Consider the following 22,150-nt stretch of genomic DNA (forward strand, 5'->3'; position numbering starts at 1 on the left):
TGAAGTTTCAAAGAAAGACACTGGCTCAGCATACTTGAGAACACGAACAATTAAAGAACCATCCAATTGTCTTGGGGGATGGCTAACCCTGCCCCCTCCTCCCACCACCAGTGTGTGTGAGGGGAGGCTGAAGACCACCAGTTCCAGCGGCAGAGAGAGAGGATGAACGCAAAGAATTTAGAAGTCACTTCCAACTCTGAAGAATTTTAAGTTACAAATGGAAGACAAAACTCACAGACTCCAATTCCACAGTCAGTTCATTTTTAGAGTGAACTGCTTTACATTCTCTACAGAGGAACTTCCAGAAACATGCTTTGTGCTCCTGACAGCAGTGGTTTCAGTTATTCCAGAGGCCTGGGACTGCAGCACAGACTAGTGTGGCACAGAACAGGTCTGCTGCAATGGGTGCAGCACATGAATACTTTTAATATTTCTCTAATGGAAAAATTCCCTACTAATATTATAAAATAGCCCCCTGCCCTGAAGTGAGGTTATGCTACTTCTGTAGAATATTTTATATTCATTTCATTTCCATTCAACTTTGAGCCAAAATCAGGGTGGGATCAAAGCTTTTTATTTTTTAACAGTGCACAAGTGATTCTACTTTTTAACAACCCTTATTGCATACTAGTATCTTTTAAGAGCAGTTTTTTCATCAATTCACTGTTGTCCTCTGAAGCCTTACTGCTTCTCACAACAGGATCATGTACTGGTATTCAAAACCTAGTCCCACTTTGTTCCACATTTCTTTTCTCAACTTCACAGCTCCACCTCTGCTAGAGTTGGCAGGTCTACTTATTTTTGCTTCAAACTCATTCTGACTGGATCCATCCAGAGCTAGTTTTCCCTTCAAGTTGGAATGCTTTCTCTGACTCTGGGTATGCAGATCTCAGCCTCTCTTCAAAGTCCAATCAAAATCCATCCTCTTCCATAATTATTGCCCAACACCAACCCACAGGCTTCTCACCCTTCTACTACACCATGTCACTGAATGGTCAGGGATCAAAAATAATTTTACTCTTCTTCAGGGCTCTGCACAAGGCAGACACTGACCTAATTCTGTCCCCGTGAAACTAAGGTACCTTATATCCACAACCAGATTCTGTAGTTAGGCCAGAGTCCTCAATGCCCCGAGAGTGTTCTGATTAGCTCCTCCATTTGTCCATCTCCCCTTTCCCCCCTTACTGCAATGCTCTTTTTTTGCCCACCATCCAAGTGCTACCCTGACAAAGTCACACATTCTATAGAGACGTCCCGGAGCACTTCCATTTCTACCAGCTCTCCTTTTCCAAAATTCTTTACCCAGTCTAGAAAGCATCTTCGTTCTTATCCAATTCACTGGCTGTCATATTTGCAGTGCTTCTCGTGAGACCTATTCCTTTTCTCTCTAGGTGGATGTAAACATCTTACGGACCCAATTCACCTCCCTTTATCTTCCTCGTCGCACACACAACGGCGGGCACTCAACATACCCGGGAGCTCCCGGCACCCTCACAACCTTCCACGCTCAGGACAGCCCCGACAACAAAACGTTTCGGGCTCCACTCTATAGTGCCGCGGCTACGAAAGCCCCAGTTTCCCGAATAGCCCAGAAAAAGGAAAACGGGGAAAGGCTGCGTGCTTGCAGGCGTCTGCCGGCTCAGAACACTACAGGGTCGGGCCCAGAGGGCTGTGACGCGGTCAGCCGGCCTGGGCAAGATGGAGGGACCGGGCCACCACACGCGCCTGGCGGGCTCAGGACGGTCCCCAGCGAGACCGACGGCCCCCGCCCGCCCTATTCACGCCATCCCTATCTGCAGCGATACTGGAACAACAGATAGGCCGATCTAATTCCCGCGGATGAAAGCATTCCTCGCTTCAGTCGGGTCCGCGAAGCAGTCTCCGCGAGACAACGCTACCCTTTCGCGAGAGGACGGCGGAGACCTCTGCTGGTGGCGCAACCGGGCACATGCGCTCTAGTTTCCAGGCGCCGGCAGCTCTGTTTGGCCGCAGTGTTGGGGGACAGCCAGACCCCTGAGCCGGAAAAAGTCGGCGCCTTCCGTCTGTCCCCTTCTTGGGCCTCCTCTTTCCCGGGCCCCGCCTTGGAACGAGGCGCCTGGGTCACGATCAGATCCGCTCCGCTCCCGGGGAGCCCCAGAGCTAGGAAGTGCGCGTCCGGGCCCGAGTTCCTCCTGGGGGTTGCGGGCGGGAGGGTTGAGCCCCGCAGGACAAAGGCAGGCTCTGAGGGCGGGTCAGCCCCGGCACCTGGGACCCGGCGCCGCACACGTCTGATGGCGAAGGTGGCTCCCACCGCCTCTCCTCGGACACCGGCGGAAATGAAGCCTCAGGGTCGCGTCCGTTAACGCTCCTTGCCCAGCTGAGCAGTTTCTGGCTCGCCGGAAGCCACGGTCTGCTTTAGAAATTCACATCCCCTACTCCCTAGGTAACCCGTGACGCCTTTTTGTCTTCCAGTCCAGCATGCCCCCGAAGTCTGATGTTTTGAGTCAAGATGAACTGCGCAAAAGACTGTACCAGACGTTTAAGGATCGGGGTATATTGGACATGCTCAAGGTATCAGATTTAGGGGTATCTGCTCACGGAATTTTAAAAGTGTAACTTGTAACCACAGAGGGGCTTCATTTAAATTCAGCCGAGTCGTAGGCACTAGAAACAATATGTAGATTGTATTGCTGAATTGCCTATTGATGTTCCTGTGTAACTCTCTCCCAGTCTCTTGAAATAAGCTGTTGAACCACCATCAGCATAGGAGGGAGCGATATTTTAGCAAAGTTAGGTTTGCTTTGTAAATCTGGCTTATAGGTTACTGAATAAATAGGTTTTTTAGTACTTTTGGATGAAGGATGTTGACACCATATAAAAGCATTAAGTGTGCTATTAAACTGTAGAAAGAATAGTTTGAGGAATGAAAAATTCTACTTTAAAATATGTTGGAAATATTTAATTAGTACACTTTGTATGTGGACTAACAGCAAGGAGCAGGATTAACTCAAACGTGTTTTCATTACTGTATACATTTCAAAAGTGTATTTTACACTTAAAACGGGAAACAAAGTATGCTTGATTCCTACCCACCACTCCCACCATACAGACATCGTTTTTGCAAATTGAAACAACGCAACTCAGACTCATCTGGAAAATACAGAAAAGCCTAAAATCATCTCTAAATACAGCCCCAAATTGGCATAATGTTTTTATGTATGTATTATATACTTGTATCCTATATTTAAATTTTAATGTTATATGTTGAGAATTTTCTTGTAACAAGTTTTTTTTTTAAGGCTTATTTATTAGGTATAAAGTCATGTAGATATTTATTAAATGAGGCTTGTCAATTTTTTTTTTTCGGGGGGGTCAACTTAATCTGTCAGTTTTTGAAAGAGATACGTTGAAGACTCACACTTCTCCCTTCCCCACCCCCCTTCTTTCATGCAACTATTTTATTTTTGTCTTAAGGGAAGTTGCAAAATTTAATTCTGAACAGATTTCTCTCTTATTGTCAGCTGCTAGAAAGCCGCAAGCCAGTTTTATGAATCTCAAGTACTGGATGGCATGCTTTGTGTATTTGTAAAAATGGGAATTTACCTGGATGTCATCTCATTTTTTCCAATTATTTTCCTTTCACCTTATTTATATTGTTCATTTAAATTTCATCCTATTTTAGTACTCATTTGGAAGATACTCAAATCTCTATTAATTAAGCTGGATCTAAAATATCTCTTTTTCAGTATATTACGAATCTAAACCACCTCTCAAATTTTACTGATGGAGAATGCTATAGTTGTAAAAAATGTTTTCTTAGTTCAGTTACTGAATTTTGTTAGACAAGGGTGAGCCTGTGTATTCAATTCAGTGCAAATTTCTTTTACTATAGGATTTCTGATGTATGAGTCATCCTATTCTATATTGGTAATTAGATACTATTCTAGGTTCTACTTAAGGAATAAAAGAAAGAGGTATAACAAAAACTCCATTTTTGCTTGTGTTCTGTTAGTAGGAACTCATTAGATATTATATACTGCTGAATCCTTTGAATCTGGGCAATGTACTTTAAAAGTTCAGCCCAGGGGAGTAGATGGAACTCAAGTGGTTGAGTGCCTGCTTCCTACATACAGGATGTGCAGTTCAATACCTGGCCCCAATACCTAAAAAAAAAAAAAAAACCCAGTGCAGTTGTCAATTTCCGAATTAAATGCAAAAATGCAAAATAGATCAAAAATAAATATCCAAAAAGCTGATTAATGTAAGGGATTTATAAGAAAACTCAAACTAATAACAAGAACACTAATGTTGTGACTTTGTAACCTTGAGATGTCTACTCTGACCCTGAGTTTCCTCATTTATAAAGTGTGGAGAAAATAATTGTATTTCAGTGTTTTGAGATGTAGATACTATGTGTGAAAGTATATCTTAATGAGCTTTCTTTGGATTCACTGATTTCTCTCCCGTGTGTGTTATTTCCCTTTTGGGAACCCAGCTTTATTTTGTGCAGTATACTCATTATCCTGGTTTGACCCAATATTATTTTGATATCCTTCAGTAGTCTATAGAGATATGATGAAGTGGCACCGTGTTCTGCATTTGATATCCTGGTCATAAATTGCTGGCATAGGCTCATAGAAAAATGAAGTTAGAGTCTACAAGGGTTCTGGCTATTCTGCACCCATTCTCTTGGATGCAAGTAAAAGAAAGCTGCTTCCAGAGCCTACTGGGCTACTTGTCTCCGGGTTATAAGATAAAGTGTGCAGGGGGAGATTCCTGATTTGGGCATGTATCTAGAGCCATTCTGGAAACAAAAGGAAGGATTCTAATTTATGTGGTAAATCTATATCCCTATATAACTTTTTTTTTTTTTAATTAGACCCAACTCAGAAACCAGCTGATTCATCAATTGATGCACCCTGTTTTGAGTGGACAATTGCAACCTCAGTCCATTCCAGTGGAAGGGAGAGGCCTCTTAATAGGTGCTTCCAACTGTCTAGTGGCAGATCACTTACAAAGATGTGGCTATGAGTATTCACTCTCTGTATTCTTTCCAGAAAGTGGTTTGACAAAAGAAGAGGTAAAGTCTTCCCTTTTCTGTTTTTGAGTTTTCACAATTTTCTTCCTCTGATGATTGTAAAGTGCTACATCATAACTTAAGTGCTCCTTGACTAGCTAATTCCATTTCTGGCTTTGAATTCACATCCTATCTGCACATACATATTTAGTATATAATGCAATAAATGAGTAGTAAATCTGATTATTATTTATTCCTCAGTAGCTTAATTAATCTTTTGTCAGATAGCAACATACAGAATCACTAAATATTTCCGTACTAGATTTGATTGTATATTCCATGTCGTCTAAGGAGAATTCTAGCTGCCACTTATATTAAATAACTGCTGGGCTGTGGGCACTGCAAGTCACTCTGCAAGTGTCCTATATTACAGGTGGGGAACCAGACTTTCCAGAGGGGAAATAATTTGTCCAAGGTCACATAACTTGTATGTGGGAGAAAGGACAGTAGATCTAGGTCTCGCTTTGCTCCTTTTACTGTGTTGCAGTTTCCTCAGGTTTTTCTTTTCTTGGTAACTGCATATGACAAGTGAGAGATAATCTGTAATGTTGTCAGATATTTTACTTATGTCTCAGATATTTTACGTTTTACCATTTTCCTCATTATTTTGACTTTTATTTCTCCACTATTGCTGTTGAATATATTGGTCATGCTTTATTTTTTAAAGGCAGTTATAGCAAAATTTCCCTATGTGTTTACTTTTTATTTCATCCATAATTGTCCAAATGGTCTTTAATGACAAAATGTTTATTCATCAACATTAGAAATTCTTTTTTGGTCCATCAATCTCTTAAGTTTTCAATTACATTTTACAATTTTGCCTATTGTGTAAGTAGCATTCAATTAGATAATTGTTATGACAATAATTAATCTGGCTCACATTTAAGAGTTTCTATGTATATGAAATGTCATGCAGAGTGTTTTCTTTGAAGAAAACCAATTGGAAACAAATTATATTAATTTTCTCAGGGTAGATATAGTAAGTGATGCACACTGTAGTGAAATAGGTGTGCAGGATAGCTACCTAAAATATCTGCTTAGAAATACTTTAGGCAATGTTTTATTCATCAATAGTGTAAAGACAGAAAAAATTGAATTTTTAGAGAGAGTAAAATTTTGGATTATTTACATTTTGAAACACTAAGTGCTTTTAAAAATTCACATATTTTTTATGTGCAAGAGCCTGGAATTTGCTCATGTATTCATTGATTGATTTATCAAATATTTGAGTGTTTGTCATTCTTAAAGCATTCACCATTTCAGTCATTTCTGTTAGGTATATCATCTTCATGAAGTATTTAGAAGTTTATTCTGTGATCCAGAAAAATATTTTAGCCTTTTGGCTTCAATATATGTACTATAATTTATTTATCCATATAAGAAGGAGCTTCAATTTGATATTATTAGCATAGTTAAAATATTATTTAATTGTTCTGAAGCATGATTGCTAAGCTCATATTCAGAAACATACCCTAATTTATGATTTAAACATCCACATAAAACTTGATCTACCTAAGTAGGATTTTTGCTTTCTTTCAGGTGTTTACTATGCAGGATCTATTACAACTCATTAAAGTCAGTCCCAAATCCAGTCTCTATAAATCACTGGTAAGATGGTTAAATTTTTATAACTTGCTTTGGTTTGTTTAATTACAACTAAATAGATGAGTAAAGGTGAAATATTTTCTTCTAACAGGTTTCACGATTTGATAAAGAACATCAAAAAGGTAGGAACCTTCATCTTTATAGGGAATAGCAACATTTTTGTCATGGAGTTTTTTCATATAAAAGTAAGAAACTAATACTTTTTAATACTGTCAGGATTCTTGCAGACACATTAAAAGAGATAAGGGAAGTGCTACATCTATTGCTTGGTTTCAGTAAGGAATCTGACAGTTTCTCATAATATTCTTGCAAGTAGAATTAAAGAAATTAGGAGTATAGATTATATACAGTCTTAATAGTTCCCTGAAACAGAATTGTCATGCAATTTAACACTGTCAGCCTTGGGAGAGATCCTTAACATACTAGAGATAGCTGGTATTCAGAATGAAGGATAGAATTGCTGGTCAGACCACCCTTAGGAGAGCTCTGTACTGAATGATGGAGCTCAAAATTCAGGATCCATACTGGGACAAGGACAGGTGAAGGTAAACAGGATTGTGAGGAGTGAATTCTAGCATAATCCATACATTTTGTCTCTGGTACCAAGCATATGGATTGGCACAGTACTGAGGAAGAAAAGGGAAGAGGACTGAAAAAGATAATTGCATCTTTGCAGGAAGTTCTGGGATGGGCTTAGACATGAAAGGACAAGTATTCTTACACTTACAATACAGAGAATAAAGAGAGCTATGAGTTCAAAAAATAAAAAATAAATAAAATTTCCTACTGTCAGAACAGTTCCACTAATTAATGACAAGCCAAGTAGTTTTGAATTCCAGATATTCCCCTTAAGTGCAATTTATAGAGTATTACCTTGTTTTATATAATATATACATTTATCTTTATTTCTATCTTATAGTGTTGTTATTACCTTTGATTTCTTAAGTGTTTATTCGTGCCTGATAAACTGCCTTAATTTTGGCTTTGATAATTATCTTTTATAGAATCCGTACTTACTGGGAGTGCCAGATCCTGGGTGCGATTTGATGGACTCTGTAGCTTGAACACAGGCAGATAACTTGCCTTTAATGCTTGGTTGTTCTTTACATCTTTCTGTAACCTATGACATTATGTAATGGTCGTCTCGTGTTGGTGTGTTACTGGATTTTGTGTGTTGCTAGTGCTGCTGCCATTCCCACTAGAACATTCATTCATAACAAATTCTGCAAACATTTGAGTCCCTACTCTTTGCCAGCCATTAGTCTGTGACTTAATTACAGGTCTCTTAAGAGTAAAGTTAGCAGAGAATAAGTAAATTAGATCACAGGATATTCTGGACTGCCTGCAAAATATATCACCCATTCTGGAGTTCAGTATAATAAATGGACCTCTCTATGTATTCTGAGACACCACTGTCCAGTGTAATTTTCTATGATGTTGAAAATGCCTGTTGTGCTGTCTAATAGGTATCTCCTAGCTACATGTGATGAGCTCATGAAATACAGCTAATGTGACTGAAGAACTGAATTTTTAATTCTTTAAATTTAAACAGTCTCATGTGCATAGTGGCTCCTATATTGGATAGCACAGACCTAAAGTATATAGCTGATATCTGTAGCTTAGCTATTCTTTCAGGAGGAAATTTAGTGCTTGGAGGGATATTTAAGAACTAATTCATGTGCTTATGACAGGTATTTTTGTTATTCTCAAGAATCATTTTTCACCACTACACGTATTGTTTAAATGCTTGTGGTTCAGAAAGATACCAGCATTCTTTTAAGATGTATGAAACTCAGGAAAACTATGGGTAACACATATCAGACAATCTAATGCCAGAATTTGGATAGAACTCATCACTAACAAAACAACTATTGTTATAAAATGATTTTTAAAAATTGGTGGCCTTTCCAAAAATCTGATATGATTTTAATGTCCAAAATATATCAAGGAATCCCACAACTCAACAATAAAAAGACAACCTAATTTAAAAATGAGCAAAATACTTGAATACTTTTCCAAAGAGAAAATACAAATGGCTTAAAAGGCACATGAGAAGATGGTTAATGTTAATAGCTATTAGGGAAATGAAAATCAAAACCACAATGAGATATCATTTCACACCTACTAGAATGGCCACAGTTAAACAACAGAAAACTACAAGTGTTGGAGAGGATGTAGAGAAATGGAAACACTTACTGCTGGTGGGAATGTAGAATGGTGCAGCTGCTGTGGAAGACAGTTTGGCGGTTCATCAGGAAGCTAAGTATAGATTTGCCGTATGAACTGACAATCCTGCTACTAGATACATACTCAGAAGAACTGAAAGCAGTGGTCAAACAGACATTTGCACATTGAAGCTCATAGTAGCATTATTCACAGTTGCCAAAAGATAGAACAATCCAAGGGCTTCAAAACTGATGAATGGATAAACAAAATGCATATATATATATAAAATGGAATATTATTCAGCTATAAGAAGGAATGAAGTCCCAACACATGCAACAATGTGGATGACCCTTGAGGACATTATGTGGAATGAAAAAAGCCAGACTCAAAAGGACAACTATTGAATAGTTTTGCTAATACAAACTAAGTATAATGAGTAAACTCATGGAGTTAAAATCTAGAGTATAAGTTACTAGGAGATAGAATGAAGGTAGAGAAATGGGACCTGTGCTTAATATGTGCAGAATTTTTAGTAAGGTTGATTGTATATGTTTGGAAATGGATAGAGGTGATGGCAGCACATTATTGTGAGTGTAATTAACAGTATTGATTTATGGGTGTGATTGTGGTTGAAAGGGGAAGTTTAGGATTATGTATGTCACTAGAAGGAAAGCTAGAAGATAAAACCTGGGACCGTATAACCTAGTAAACCCTGTTGTTGATGATTGCTGTGGTTAATGGTACAAATATAAGAATATTCTTCCATGAACTAGAACAAATGTGTATCACTATTGCAAAGATATAATAATAGGGTGCTACATGGGAAAAATACAACTAATGCAAACTATACGCTATAGTTAACAGTTACATTGTAATTTTCTTTCATCTTTTGTCATAAAGGTACTATGCCAATGCTAAGGGTCAATAATGGGTGTGTGTGGGATTTTTCTTTTTGCAATAAGGAAAAATTCTAAAACTGACTATGATGATCACACGACTCTGTGATCATACTCACAGTCATTGATTGTAGACTTTGTATGGATTGTATGGTATATGAATAAAACAGTTTTAAAAAATTGGTGACTTCCAACTACGAGATTGAGACAATCAGAAAACAAGTAGAAAGATATTTTGGACCTAACTGCTGTTTGTTCCCTGCCTCTATGATCTTATCTGACTATACCGATAATCTCGGAGGTGCCCATCTATGGAATGGTCATAATACTTTCCCCTGGATTCTACTCACCTATTCTTCCCACCACTAATATTTACTTTCAGGGATAAATGCTGCCCAAAAAACTACTGGGCAAGAAATTTACAGGAGGTCTCACTGACACTGGCTGGTCCTTAGCTTTATGGATGTTCAGTCCTTCCCTGTGAGTGGCAAAAGAATAGATACAGAGATCAACAGGACAGAACAGAGATCCCAGAAACAGAGCCACACAAATATAGTTAATGGATTTTCAACAAAGGAGCAAAGGCATTTTAATGGAGAAAGGGTTGCTTTTCAACAAATTGTGCTAGAAAAATTAGGCATGCTCATGTATAGAAATGTACCTAGACACAGACCTAAGAGAAAAATTAAGTCAAAATGGGCCATTGACCTAAATGTAAAATGCAAAACTATAAAACTTACAGAAAAAAATGTAGGAGAAAATCTATGTAACCTTGGGTTTGGTAATGAGATACAACACCAAAGGCATAATCTGTGAGAAAAAAGTTAGATATGTTAGACTTAATTACAATTAAAAGCTTCTGGCAAGTGAATGTGGCCAAGCAATTGGGCTTCCGACTACCACTTGGGAGGTTCCAGGTTCAGTTCCCAGTGCCTCCTGGAGAAGGTGAGCTAGTGCATCAGGCAGGCATGGTGAGCTGATGCAACAGAAGGGACACAAAGAGGAAAGACAAGGAGAGACAACAAACCAGGGAGCTGAGGTGGCTCAGGTGATTGAGTACCTCTTTTCCACATGGGAGGTCCTGGATTTGCTTCCTGGAGAGGATGAGCAGACACAAAGAGCACACAGTGACTGCACACAATGAGGTGGAGGAATAAATAAAGAAATTTTTTAAAAAAATGCTGCTCTTTGACGACACTGTTAAGGGAAAGACAGACTGGAAGAAAGTATTTGTAAAATGTAAAGGACATATATCCAAAATATACAAGGAATACTTAAAACTTAACGCTAAAAAGAGCCCAATTTTAAAATGGGTTTATCAAAGAAGATATACAGTAACAAATAAGCATAGAAAAGATGATCATTTTCATGATGGAAAGGTAAATTTTAAAATGCAATACCACTGTACATCTATTAGCATGACTAAAATCCAAAACACAGCACCAAATGCTGGCAAAGCATGTGGAGCAGCAGGAACTCATTCATTGTGGGTGCGAGTGCAAAATGGTCCAGCCACTTTGGAAGTTAGTCTGGCAGTTTCCAACTAAGTTAAATATAGTTTTATCACACAATCCAGCAGTCGGGGTCCTTGATATTTACCCAACTGATCTGAAAATTTATTTCCACACAAAAACTTGCATATGAATATTTATAGCACATGTATTCATAATTGTCAGAAGTTGGAAGCAACCAAGATGTTCTTCATTAGATAAATGGGAAAACAAGTACATCCATAAAATGGAATGCTATTCAGCTGAAAGAAATGAGCTCTCAGGTGATACAGAAATTTGAATAAATCATATGTCTATTTTTAAGTGAAAGTAGCCAATCTGAAAAGGCTACATACTGTATGAGTACATTTATACGACTTTGGAAAAGGCAAAACTATAGGGATGGTAAACAGATTACTGGTTACCAGGGGTTTGGAAATGGGAGGGAAGGCTGAATAGATGATGCATGGGATTTTTTAGGGTGGTGAAAGTATTTTTTATGCTACTATAGTAGTGGGATATATGACATTTGTGAAAACCCATAAGACTGTACAGCACAAACAGTGAACTTCAGTGGATCCACATTTAAGAGGCCAAATGATCCCAGAATGGAATGCAGACTGACAAAACACTTGAACTGTAATGCAAATATATGAAGTAACACAGGTGGAGGGAAAAGGTGCTTAGCTATTATAACTTTGGGAGTGAGTGGAGACTGTAAGACTAAAGGTAGAAGGAACTGAATATAAGCACTGTACTCTAATTCCTAAAATTGTTTTCCATAGGGATACAAGTTATAATTCTGAAAGCACTATACATGCATACTGAGAAGGAGCAATAATTTAAATGGGTGGTAGATGGTGGGAATCAGGTTTCTCACTGATGGAGATGGAGATTACAGATAAACAAGAAAGGAAGCTGGAATGATGAAATAAAGAATTGCAAGAAAACAAAAATGAAAGAATCAGTTTTATATCTACATTAGGGAAAGTAAAAAAAAAAATCCAGCAGTATTGGTACTATGAAAAATTGAGTTGAGATTTTAATAGCAACTTGAGAAGCTTCCAGCATGGAGAAGTAAAGGATAAATAGAAAAATGTAAGAGAAGGTAAAGGATACAGAGACAAAAAGGTAACATCGGTAATTGTTGCTAAAGGCAAACCAGTGCAAATAGAGCAGATTTAATAATCAAGTACTTTTTTTATAATTGGAAGAAAACTTTCCTGAGCTAAAAAAAAAAGATTTATATGTCTGGATTAAAAGGGGGATTGTTTGATTCCAGGGAAAATCAGTGAACATTGACAAATTTTAAACCTTTTAAATTACCAAAGTAAAAGATTTTAAAAGTCCTACACATGTTATGGAAGGGGAAAAAGTTATCTCCATAGAAATTTCTGAGGGAAAACAGTTGAGATTAAGAACTTTATACTGAGGCAAATTGGCTTTTACGTGCAGTGGTTTCTGATCTGTCACTACTTAAGCTCATATGTGATTGTTAAATAGGGGAATGATGTCTTTATCACAGGGAAGTTGTGTTGGTTTTTATTCAATTCCACTAAAATAGTAGTAATAGAATTTTTAAGTCTTCAGCAGAAAAGTAAAAAGGCCCTTACCTTGGCTGATGCAGAAGCAGAAACCCTTTCAACTCTGTTTTAGGAAACGAAAACTTCTAAAATAATTTGTACTCAGGTTTTTAGTGTTTTTTTTTTTTTTAATACTTCAAACAATTCAGAATGGTAGACATTTCTACCATGTTCTCTTTATTTCTCTCTCTACTTTTATAACCAACCTTAATAGTTTCTTGTTTATCCTTCCAGAAGTTTATGAATGTAAAAGTCTAAATGTAATTAAAACACACACCTAAGTGGGATCTTATTAAGGATAATGTTTTGCAGCTTGCTTTTTAAAATCCACTAATAGACTTTTCTAGAACACTATGCTATCTATTTATTTGTAAAGAATATATCTAATTAGCCCCGTTGATGAAGACTTGTTTCTTGCCATTAGAAGCAATGCCTCAACACACCCACCTTTGTACCTTTGTGAAGGTCTAGCTGTAGAAATTCATAGAAGTAGAATTATTGGTTAAAGAGCATGTATACTTTGAATATATAAAACACCGACAAAATTTTCCTCTCAAGTGAATGAGTGTTCATTTCCATACTCCTTTGTCAACACTTGGTATTATCAGTTTTAATGTTTGTGGTCTCATAGGGAAAAATGTGGTCTCTCCATTGTAATATTAATTTGCATATATTTATGATTTTGTTCAGATTTTTCTATCTCTTCCATGTTAGTTTCCATTTTTGTCTTTTCTTACTGATTTGTAAGATCTCTTTGATATTAAGAAAATTAGTCCTCTGTTCTCCATATTGTTGCAAATATTTCTTTCCCAGTGTATCATATATGTTTTGACTTATATTATTTTATTCTGTATCTAAGCTTTTCAGTTTTTGTAGCTAGATTGATGAAAGGTTCTCCGTATTGTTTCTAGGTTTTGTTTCATACCTAGAAAGGCCATGCCTTAGGAATTATTCTTAGAAGAAAAGACCTAAAATGTAAAAATGGCTAATGTTATTAAACCAAGATTATATAAACAACGACTGAGTAATGACTGAATGCAAAATCCTGAAACAAAAGGATGTTCATTGTGTTTTTCAGGTTTTCTCATTCAGATTTTAAAAGAGTTGATAGATCAGAATGATGCTAAAGAGAGTTGTGACATGGAAACTCAGACAAGTTCGCCATTTTCTGGGAGGGAGACTCTTGGTAATTATAGCTTTATGCCATAATACTTGTTTTTTCTTTTTTCTTTCTGAATGAAGGGAATTACTTTATTTACCCTTGAACCGGAGTGATACAACCTGCAGGTTGCAAGGGGAGTCCTTTCCTCTAGAACTGTAATACAGGAATTGCTCTCCATTGTTGCTTATTATCCTCATGAATGCTAAGGCTAAGTTTCCCAAATCACATTGAAATTCAAAAGATTACCAGTTAACTGCTTTTTAGCTGGTAAATTCTCCCTCATGTCTAGTCTAAATTTATTTTTCAGCCACTAAGTTAGAAAATCATAGACTTTTTCTACTGGAAAGAACTGGAGAAGTCATTGGCCCATTACTTCCAATTTATAGTTGAGGAAACAAAGGTTGCCCGCGCAAGAGCAAATTGGAAACACCCAGTATGTTTCAGAACTAATATTGGAGTCCAGCTGTTCTGGTCCAGGATCCAGAGCTTTTTCCTCTCTCCAACTTTTCTATAATACCATCCTGCCCTTTGGCTTTGTGCTTAGTAGAGATGGAAAACAGCTGCTTAAATTGATCTTGTGTGTGGTAAATTGATTTCCTGGCACTTGCTCACCAAAAAAAACCCACCAGAAATAATATGCTTAATGTTTAGGAAAAGGAAATCATAATCTGTAAAAACTTTATTATGTGACTAGGTCTTTAAGTGTGGGTTTTACTCCATTAGAAACTTAATACATGCCTATTACAGAGCAGTGCTGTCCCAAATGCCAGCTACATAGGAAATTTTAAATATTCTAGTAGCCACATTTAAAAGTTAAAAAAAAAAACCCAGATAAAATTAGTTTTAATAATTTAACCCAATATTTCTGACAAACTGTATTCTTTATTTTCCCCCCAACACTTTATTATGAAAATTTTCAAACCTAACAGAAAAGTTGAAAATTTTTTACAGTGAACACTTGTGTGCTCACTTCCTAAATCCTACCATTAAGCGATAAAGTGAGTATAATAAAAATTTATCTGCCTACCATTAATCCATTTTAATTTTTTCACACATTTGAAAGTAAAATGCAGATATTCTCATACTTTCCCCTAAGTATACTCTTTGCTTTTAAGCAAAGTTATAACCTCTTGCACATTTGACTGTGTTCAAATATTCTAATTTTATGTGTTGTGCTTTTTAATAGCTGAGAAGCTACAACGTGTTGATGATCAGTTTGCAGATGCTTACCCTCAGCATGCTAATTTAGAATCTTTAGAAGGAAAGTTAAATGAATGTAAGAGAGAAATAGAACAGCAGCTTCAGTCAGAAATGGCTCAGAAGGTAAGCTTTATCTTGCCTTTAAACAAGAAAGATCCTTTCACTTGTCTTTTAGTTTCTTAATCTTAAGAACATGGGGAAGTATCTAGAAATTTTATGAATGAGTAGGCTCCCACGCTGTTGTGCATATGATTTTTATTTCCAGTCAGTGCCATTTCTTTTTACCTTTTGAGTGAGTTCTACAGGTACAGCAAATGAGATAAAACTCAAGATGAATTAAACTAAATGTCATATATTTAGACAAAGCTTTACTACTAACCTTAACCATAGAGAGAGAATTTGTTACTTTTTATTTAGAATAATCATTGATATTTACATTTATTTTTGATCATTTGGCAGTTGAAATATCTTAAAGATACTGAAATAGCAAAAATTAGAATGGAAGAGAAAAGAAAGTTTGAGAAGGAATTAGCTGAGTTCCGGAATAAATTCGAGAGAGTTTGCCAAGCAAAATTGGAAGCCCTTACATGTCGGGAAAAGAATACCCTTGAGAGACTTCAAAAGCACCAGGAGGTAATTTTGTGAAATGATTTAATGGATGGATATTTCCTGCAGCTGTTAGTGCTTTGGCTTAGTGTACAGGTAAGAGCTGCTTTAAGCTCTAGAACAAGGCTCTAGGGAAGCAGTAGGGCCTGGGGTCAAGAGTGTAAATGGAAGGCTCAGCCTTTGGAATGGCTAGAGGATCTCCTTCCTGTGACCTGTGAGACTAGCTGAAAAGGAAAGAACAGTGGATGTCAGTGCTGTAAGTAGGACAGGTACAGACTGAGAAGCTCTGTCTTCTCAGGTGGATTTGAAGGTTTGGTAAGGAAAGGGACAGAGGCATAGAGCACTTGCTCTGGGTGAGGGTCATCTTGTCACCTGAGCAAGGGACTGGGCAGGAGGTGAAGAGGTTGAGGACTGGCAGGTAAGGGTGGGTCTTGGCAGGAGGGAGTGGAAAAACCTGTTTCTTTCCCGTGGGCCATGTCTTAGACCAGGCTGGGCACTGTGTCCAGTGTGCCTCCAAAACAGCTGGCATCAGGAGATGTGCACAGTTGGAGGCTGTTCTCCAAGTGTCTACCCTTGCTTGGGTTTCCCCAATCAGACCTATTTATTTAACAAGAATTTTCCCCCTCTACACTGTTGTGTGATCTTTTTGGCATTTGGGCTCGTTTCAGCTATAAAAGCAAATGTTCAAAGCACAGATCTCTGAGATGGTTGGTGTGGGTTAAAAGGAACAGGTTCAACCTACCAGCTAACAGACCAGACCCTCTTCCCTGCCCCCATTTAATTAAATGATTATTATCTAAGGGTTCTGAAGAAGGGCCCCTGTGATAGTGACACCTCCATTCAAAGTAGCAGGCCTTTACTCCTCACAGACTGTCGTTCCTTGATATAACCATCCTCTCTGAGACCCCTTCCCTCATGCCTGCTGAATGACTTGTTTGGGCCTCATTCCTGCCTTGTCATCTTTATGTATTTCTCTTCCTAAGCCATCACATCGTAATATAGTTGTTCCTCTCCATTTCACTAAATGGTTAGATCCTTACAAGATGAGGACTCACCTTTTCCTCTTTAGCTCCAGGGTGTGGCCTGACCTGTGAGGGGTATTCAGTGAATACACGGAAGTAGGAGTATGGCTGCTGACCCTAAAATGTTCAAACCACAACAGCTGTAGGGATGTTGTCCTTTCACAATTTGATTCTAAATGCATATTTTGTTTCCTTTTTTCCAGAAGAACTTCTTAAGTGTTAAGGACATGCCTGAGACGTGTTAATTAACTAAATCTAAATGAAATAATTAGATAAGGAATGTTAGAAAACTAGAGTAGTGCGGTGTAACTATCATTGGGAGCATGGATAGATTTTTTGGAAACTAGAATAGGTAAAACATGTAATTCAAATTGGAGTTTCCTGAAAGTAAAATTGTTACACTAAATGTGTGTACTCTGATTGTCTTCTGGCCTTGGGTATGTAGTGTAGTATTTCCAGTCTGTTTTACCTTCTTTAATTTGCTTAAAGTGAATACTTTGCTTTATAGATTAAAACAAAAGAAATGTATGCCCAAAGGCAGATGCTCCTAAAGGATATAGACTTGCTGAGAAGCAGAGAAGCAGATCTGAAGCAAAGAACTGAAGCTTTTGAATTGTAAGTATGGTTATTCATTTTGCCTATTTGGAATGAATAAGATGAAAAGGGATTATGAACTATATGCCTAAATATTCTAGTGTTAAATATCAAGCAGGGTTCTTGGTTGGAAAAGTGTGGGATCACCAAGTTTTAAAAGGCCCATGTTGGGAAAATGTGGAGGGCTAGGTAGCAGGACATAAGGGAATCCCCTGTATTTTTTATGTAACATTTATGTAATCTAAGTATCTTTTAAAATAAAAAAGTATATTGAAAGAAAGCACATGTTAAGAGAAAGACTGGGGTTTGCTTTTAAAGTATTAGACATTAAAATGAAAAACAGGATGAGAAGGCAGTATCAGGCTGTATACAGTAAGATGAAAGTAATAATTGGGAGAAGCTAGAAATGCTTTAACAAATCATGTTTCTTAGTTTTGGTTAGTCCTTCAGCTCAGATAGTTGACCATGCTCGTAGTAACTACATTCCATATATCTAGACATGCCTCATTTTTCTGCTATGCTGTTGAAAAGGAAAATGAATGCTGCCTCTGACTCGATTGGTACTGGGTGCAACTGTTTCCTGTGGTGTGTGTTACTCACTTAAGTGCTTACAAATGTTTACCCCTTCAAATCTTACCTGGGGTTATATCAGGCTCTTTAGTCTATAATTTATGGAATAATCCTCCCTTTTCATTTGAAATCTGCTGTTAATTGAAACCCATTTCAGTCCAGGAATTTTATTTCATTAAAGAGTTTGTCTCTATCTTCATTCATTTATATAGGTTCTATTTGTTTGATTCTTCTCTCTGTCTGCCTTACTCTCTTTTGGGCATTACTGAAGAGGTAAATTGATCAAAAGAGAATAAAGAAGAGGAACAAATATGTGGGCGTTAAATAGTTCATGATTTTTTTTTTTATTCCACCCTTCCCCAGATGGTTCACTTGCCTGTCTACCTGCCTTCTCCAGGAGGCCCTGGAAACCAAACCTGGGACCTCACACATGGGAGGCAAGTACCCAGAAGCCTGAGCCACATCCACTCCCCGTGGGCTGCAGCACCTGCTAGCTTGTGGCATCTGCTTGTTTAAGCATCTGCTTGTAGCGGCAGATGCAGCATCTAGCCTGTTGTGGCAGTGCATCGTCTAGGTCGTTGTGACATCTAGCTCATTGCAGCAGATGTGACATCTGCTAGTCTTCTGTAAGAGGCACCAGGATATAAACCTGGGACCTCCCATGTGATAGGCAGGTGCCTAACTGGTTGAGCCATGTCCACTAACCAATTCATGATTTTTAATAACTTAATTTCCAACTTCCCCTGTTCCTCCTCTGTAAGCATCTAAGTTGAATAAATGTAGGTGATTGCTCTGTCACTTTGCAGTCTTGCCAGCAGAGGGAAGCAAATGTCTTGGATTAGTCAGTGGTCTATGGTATTTCTCTTTAAGGCTTGATCTAGTATCTGTAAACTGATTCCCCTGCCCTGGAATTGGTTTGATGGTTGATTTAAAGTCTCACTGCACTGTGTTGTTGGTATTTGGAAGGTCTGATCCATCCATCTATCTTTTGCTCTCTTTTGCATTCTTTTCAGCATTCAGTCAGATTATTATTTAATTTTTTTTTTTTTTTTTAACCAAGAAACACTCCTGGGCCCACCCCTTGGTAAAACTCTAATCTTCTTTCTGTCACTGCAAATTTGCTATTTCTGCTCATCTCCTATGTGACATTATACAATTTTTGTCCTTCAGTGTCTTATTTCACTGAGCATAATGTTTTCAAGATTCTTCCCATTTGCAGCATGTCTCATAATTTCATTTTTAATGGCCAAATAATATTCCTTTGAGTTGTATGTGCCACATTTTGTTTCTCCATTCTTCTGTTGACCGATACTTGGGTTGTTTCTAGCTTTGGAATAGTATGAATAATGCTGCTATGAACCTGGGTGCACAAGTATTAGTTTGCGACCTCTTTTCACTTTTGTCAAAGTGGGATTGGTAGATTATTAAATGACAGAGAGGAAGCTTACTAACTTTAATGTCTATGGGCTAATCAATGAAATGCCACAGTTAGAAACAGTAATGTAGAAGAAACAGGCACGTAAGTATACTAAAGTTTTGTTTATAACTTTTGTAACTAATAACATCTATCACTCTGAATTGATGGTGGCCATTTCGCATCTGTGGCCCTTTTAAACATTATCTTCTATGGGAAACTACTTTGACCTTTACTTGTTCACATGCCGCAAGCCAGGTGCCACTGTCCAGTCCATCTGCTGGTGCAGAGCCCCATCACTGGGCCAGCTCAGCAAATATGTGGGACTGCTGGCTCTTCCTCTTCCTAGCAGTGACAGTCAAAGAACACATTTCATCTGTTGAGCTAAACACAAGCATCCTTTTTATCCTCTGAATTAGGTTCCTCAGATGATGTGTTTTTATTCTTTGCCTTACATGTTTTGGTAATTGCAGGACCCAGAGGCTACAAGAAGGTAAAATGAAAAGCATGGATGATGCATTTAGGAGGCGGGAGCTGAATATAGAGAGTCGAGAGGAGGCCTTTGACCAAAAGCTGAAGAATGAACTTCTGAAGTAAGTGTTTTAAGGTTTAGAGAAGTAACCTCTTTGAATTAAGATGATAGGACCATGACAAATCTGATGAAGTAGATAGGGCTAAGGTTTGATGACAAATTTAGTGTTTAGGAAATATGTATTTCTTTCATTGACAGTCAAGCTTTCCCATTTCCCATGAGAATTTGAGTTAGGGTTGTTCTTATAAGATCCAGTATAGAGAATTGCATCCTTTGCTCACTTTTGGTCCTAATTTCTCTAAATTATGTGATTCTTGCTTACCTGGCATGACTGAGAAGCTGTAAAACTGGAAGTAAAACCTTCTTCAATAATCTTTTTACAAAAATTTCTCCCCACCCCCTTGGTGTGTCTGTCTTCCTTGTTTTCTTTTCTTCTTAGGAGGCACCAGGAACCGAACCCAGGCTGCTCTGATGTGGAAAGGAAGCACCTAATTGCTTGAGTTCCCTGCTTTGTTGTGTCTCTAATTATGTTTTTCTTCTTGTGCCTCTTGTTGCATCATCATGTTGTGTCAGCTTGCCACACCTGCCTGTTGAATCAGATCACTCTCTTACTTGTCTTTTTTAGGAGGCACTGGGTACCTCCCCTCCCTGCTTTGTTTTGTTTCTCATGGTTTTTCTTCTTGTGTCTTTTGTTGCATTATCTTGTTGTGTCACCTTGCTGCTCCTGCCGGTCATGCCATCTTGCTGTCCTCTTTGGGAGGCACTGGGAACCAAATCATGGACCTTCCATATGGTAGGCAGGAGCTCAGTCACTTGAGCCATATCTGCTTCCCTCAATTACCTTATCATCTGCCCCACTCATACCACCACTGAGAGAGGAATATCTAAAAATTTATAAATTAATCTATGTTAGTGGTTATCTGTCAGTGAAAATGTGCTGTATAGTTCTTTAAATTTCTGCAACACCAGAATCAAAATAACCTAATGAGGGAGCAGACGTAGCTCAAGTGGTTGAGTGCCTCCTTCCCATGTACAAGGTCCTGGATTCAATCGCTGGTACTCCCTTGAAAAAAAGGGGGGGAAGGATAGTGAAAGATGAATTGTATGAAACAAATAATAATGTAGAGGGAGCAGATGTGACTCGAGTGGTTGAGCTCCTGCTTCCCACATGAAAGGTCATGGGTTCAGTCCCCAGTACCTCCTAAAAAGAAAACAACAAAGAACAAGCAAACAAGTAAAAAAACCAACTTGGGGAGCCAGTGTAGCTCAGTGGTTGAGCACCGGCTTCTCACATACAAGGTCTGGGGTTCAATCCCTGGCCCCAGTACCTAAAAATAAAAAAGACTTAAATTTAAGGAAAACATGGGCAACTATGGTGGGCTGTCCTCAATTCTGCGTTCCAAGAGCCATTGAGTCATTTCTCAGTACAGAGACGTTAAGCTGAAGCAGAAACTTTTCCTTCCAGTGCACAACAGAGCATCTGGCACGTAGAAAAGCTCAGTTAATACTGAGTAAATGAATGCAGGAGAAAAGGTAACTGCCCAGCTGCCCTGGGTATTTCTTGGTCAGCAGCCTCTTTTTCTTTTTTTTTAATTTAATTCAATTTGTAAATTATCTTTTATTGAAGTTAATATATCATACAAAATGTTACATTAAAACATTAAAACACATGAGGCTCCCATATACCCCACTCCCCCACCCCACCACTCCCATCATTTTTTTAATTGTATTTTTTTGAAGATACATAGATCACAAAAAATGTTACATTAAAAAATATAAAAGGTTCCCATATACCCCACACCCCCTTCACCCCTGCCCTACCTGTTATTTTTCACTGATATTCTATTACTGACTACTTGCAAAGGTTTCTCAAGTCTTTAAAAATACTCTTTTAAAAAAGAAAGAAAGTGAAACAAAACTGCTTTCCCGTCTTTCAGTTTTGAAATGATGGCTTTTATCCAGATATTTGATGTCAGTTCTTGTGATATAATAGTAAACACTGAAATGACAAGTGTATCAAAAGTGATGCCAGCACTTGCTTTCATTTGGGAGGATCTCAAATCACTGTGGAGTGTATTGTGTGCAGGAGAAGTTTAACTACCTTTACTTCTTTGAGAAGTAAAGAGAAATAGTTGCTGTCAGTAACCTCATAGTAACACAGCTCTCCATTTCGTGTGAGTGAGTGTTTACAGTATTTTATTGAGGATTCAGATCCCTGGCTTTATTATTGAGCGACCGCGAAGTTTATGCCTTC

General features: G+C 38.0%; 1 protein-coding gene across 3 annotated transcripts in view; it reads left to right on the plus strand.

Moving 5' to 3' along the window:
- Positions 1-1,447: 1,447 nt before the first annotated feature.
- Positions 1,448-22,150, plus strand: part of LOC139438400 (centriole and centriolar satellite protein OFD1-like) — a 36,105-nt gene continuing 15,402 nt past the window's right edge. For 2 of the 3 annotated variants that reach the window (XR_011648059.1, XM_071213548.1), the window contains exons 1-10: positions 1,957-2,146; positions 2,452-2,550; positions 4,859-5,059; positions 6,596-6,664; positions 6,753-6,783; positions 13,875-13,982; positions 15,145-15,281; positions 15,618-15,791; positions 17,295-17,401; positions 19,838-19,957. Coding sequence is in view for 2 of the 3 variants with exons in the window: in XM_071213548.1 (XP_071069649.1) it covers positions 2,458-2,550; positions 4,859-5,059; positions 6,596-6,664; positions 6,753-6,783; positions 13,875-13,982; positions 15,145-15,281; positions 15,618-15,791; positions 17,295-17,401; positions 19,838-19,957 (1,040 nt within the window). In the remaining variant the exon portion in view is untranslated. Of the gene's footprint in view, positions 2,551-4,858; positions 5,060-6,595; positions 6,665-6,752; positions 6,784-13,874; positions 13,983-15,144; positions 15,282-15,617; positions 15,792-17,294; positions 17,402-19,837; positions 19,958-22,150 lie in introns of all 3 variants that reach the window. The other variant, XM_071213549.1, reaches the window with a different exon arrangement.

Source organism: Dasypus novemcinctus, chromosome Y (assembly GCF_030445035.2).
Source record: "Dasypus novemcinctus isolate mDasNov1 chromosome Y, mDasNov1.1.hap2, whole genome shotgun sequence".
Lineage (NCBI taxonomy): Eukaryota > Metazoa > Chordata > Mammalia > Cingulata > Dasypodidae > Dasypus > Dasypus novemcinctus.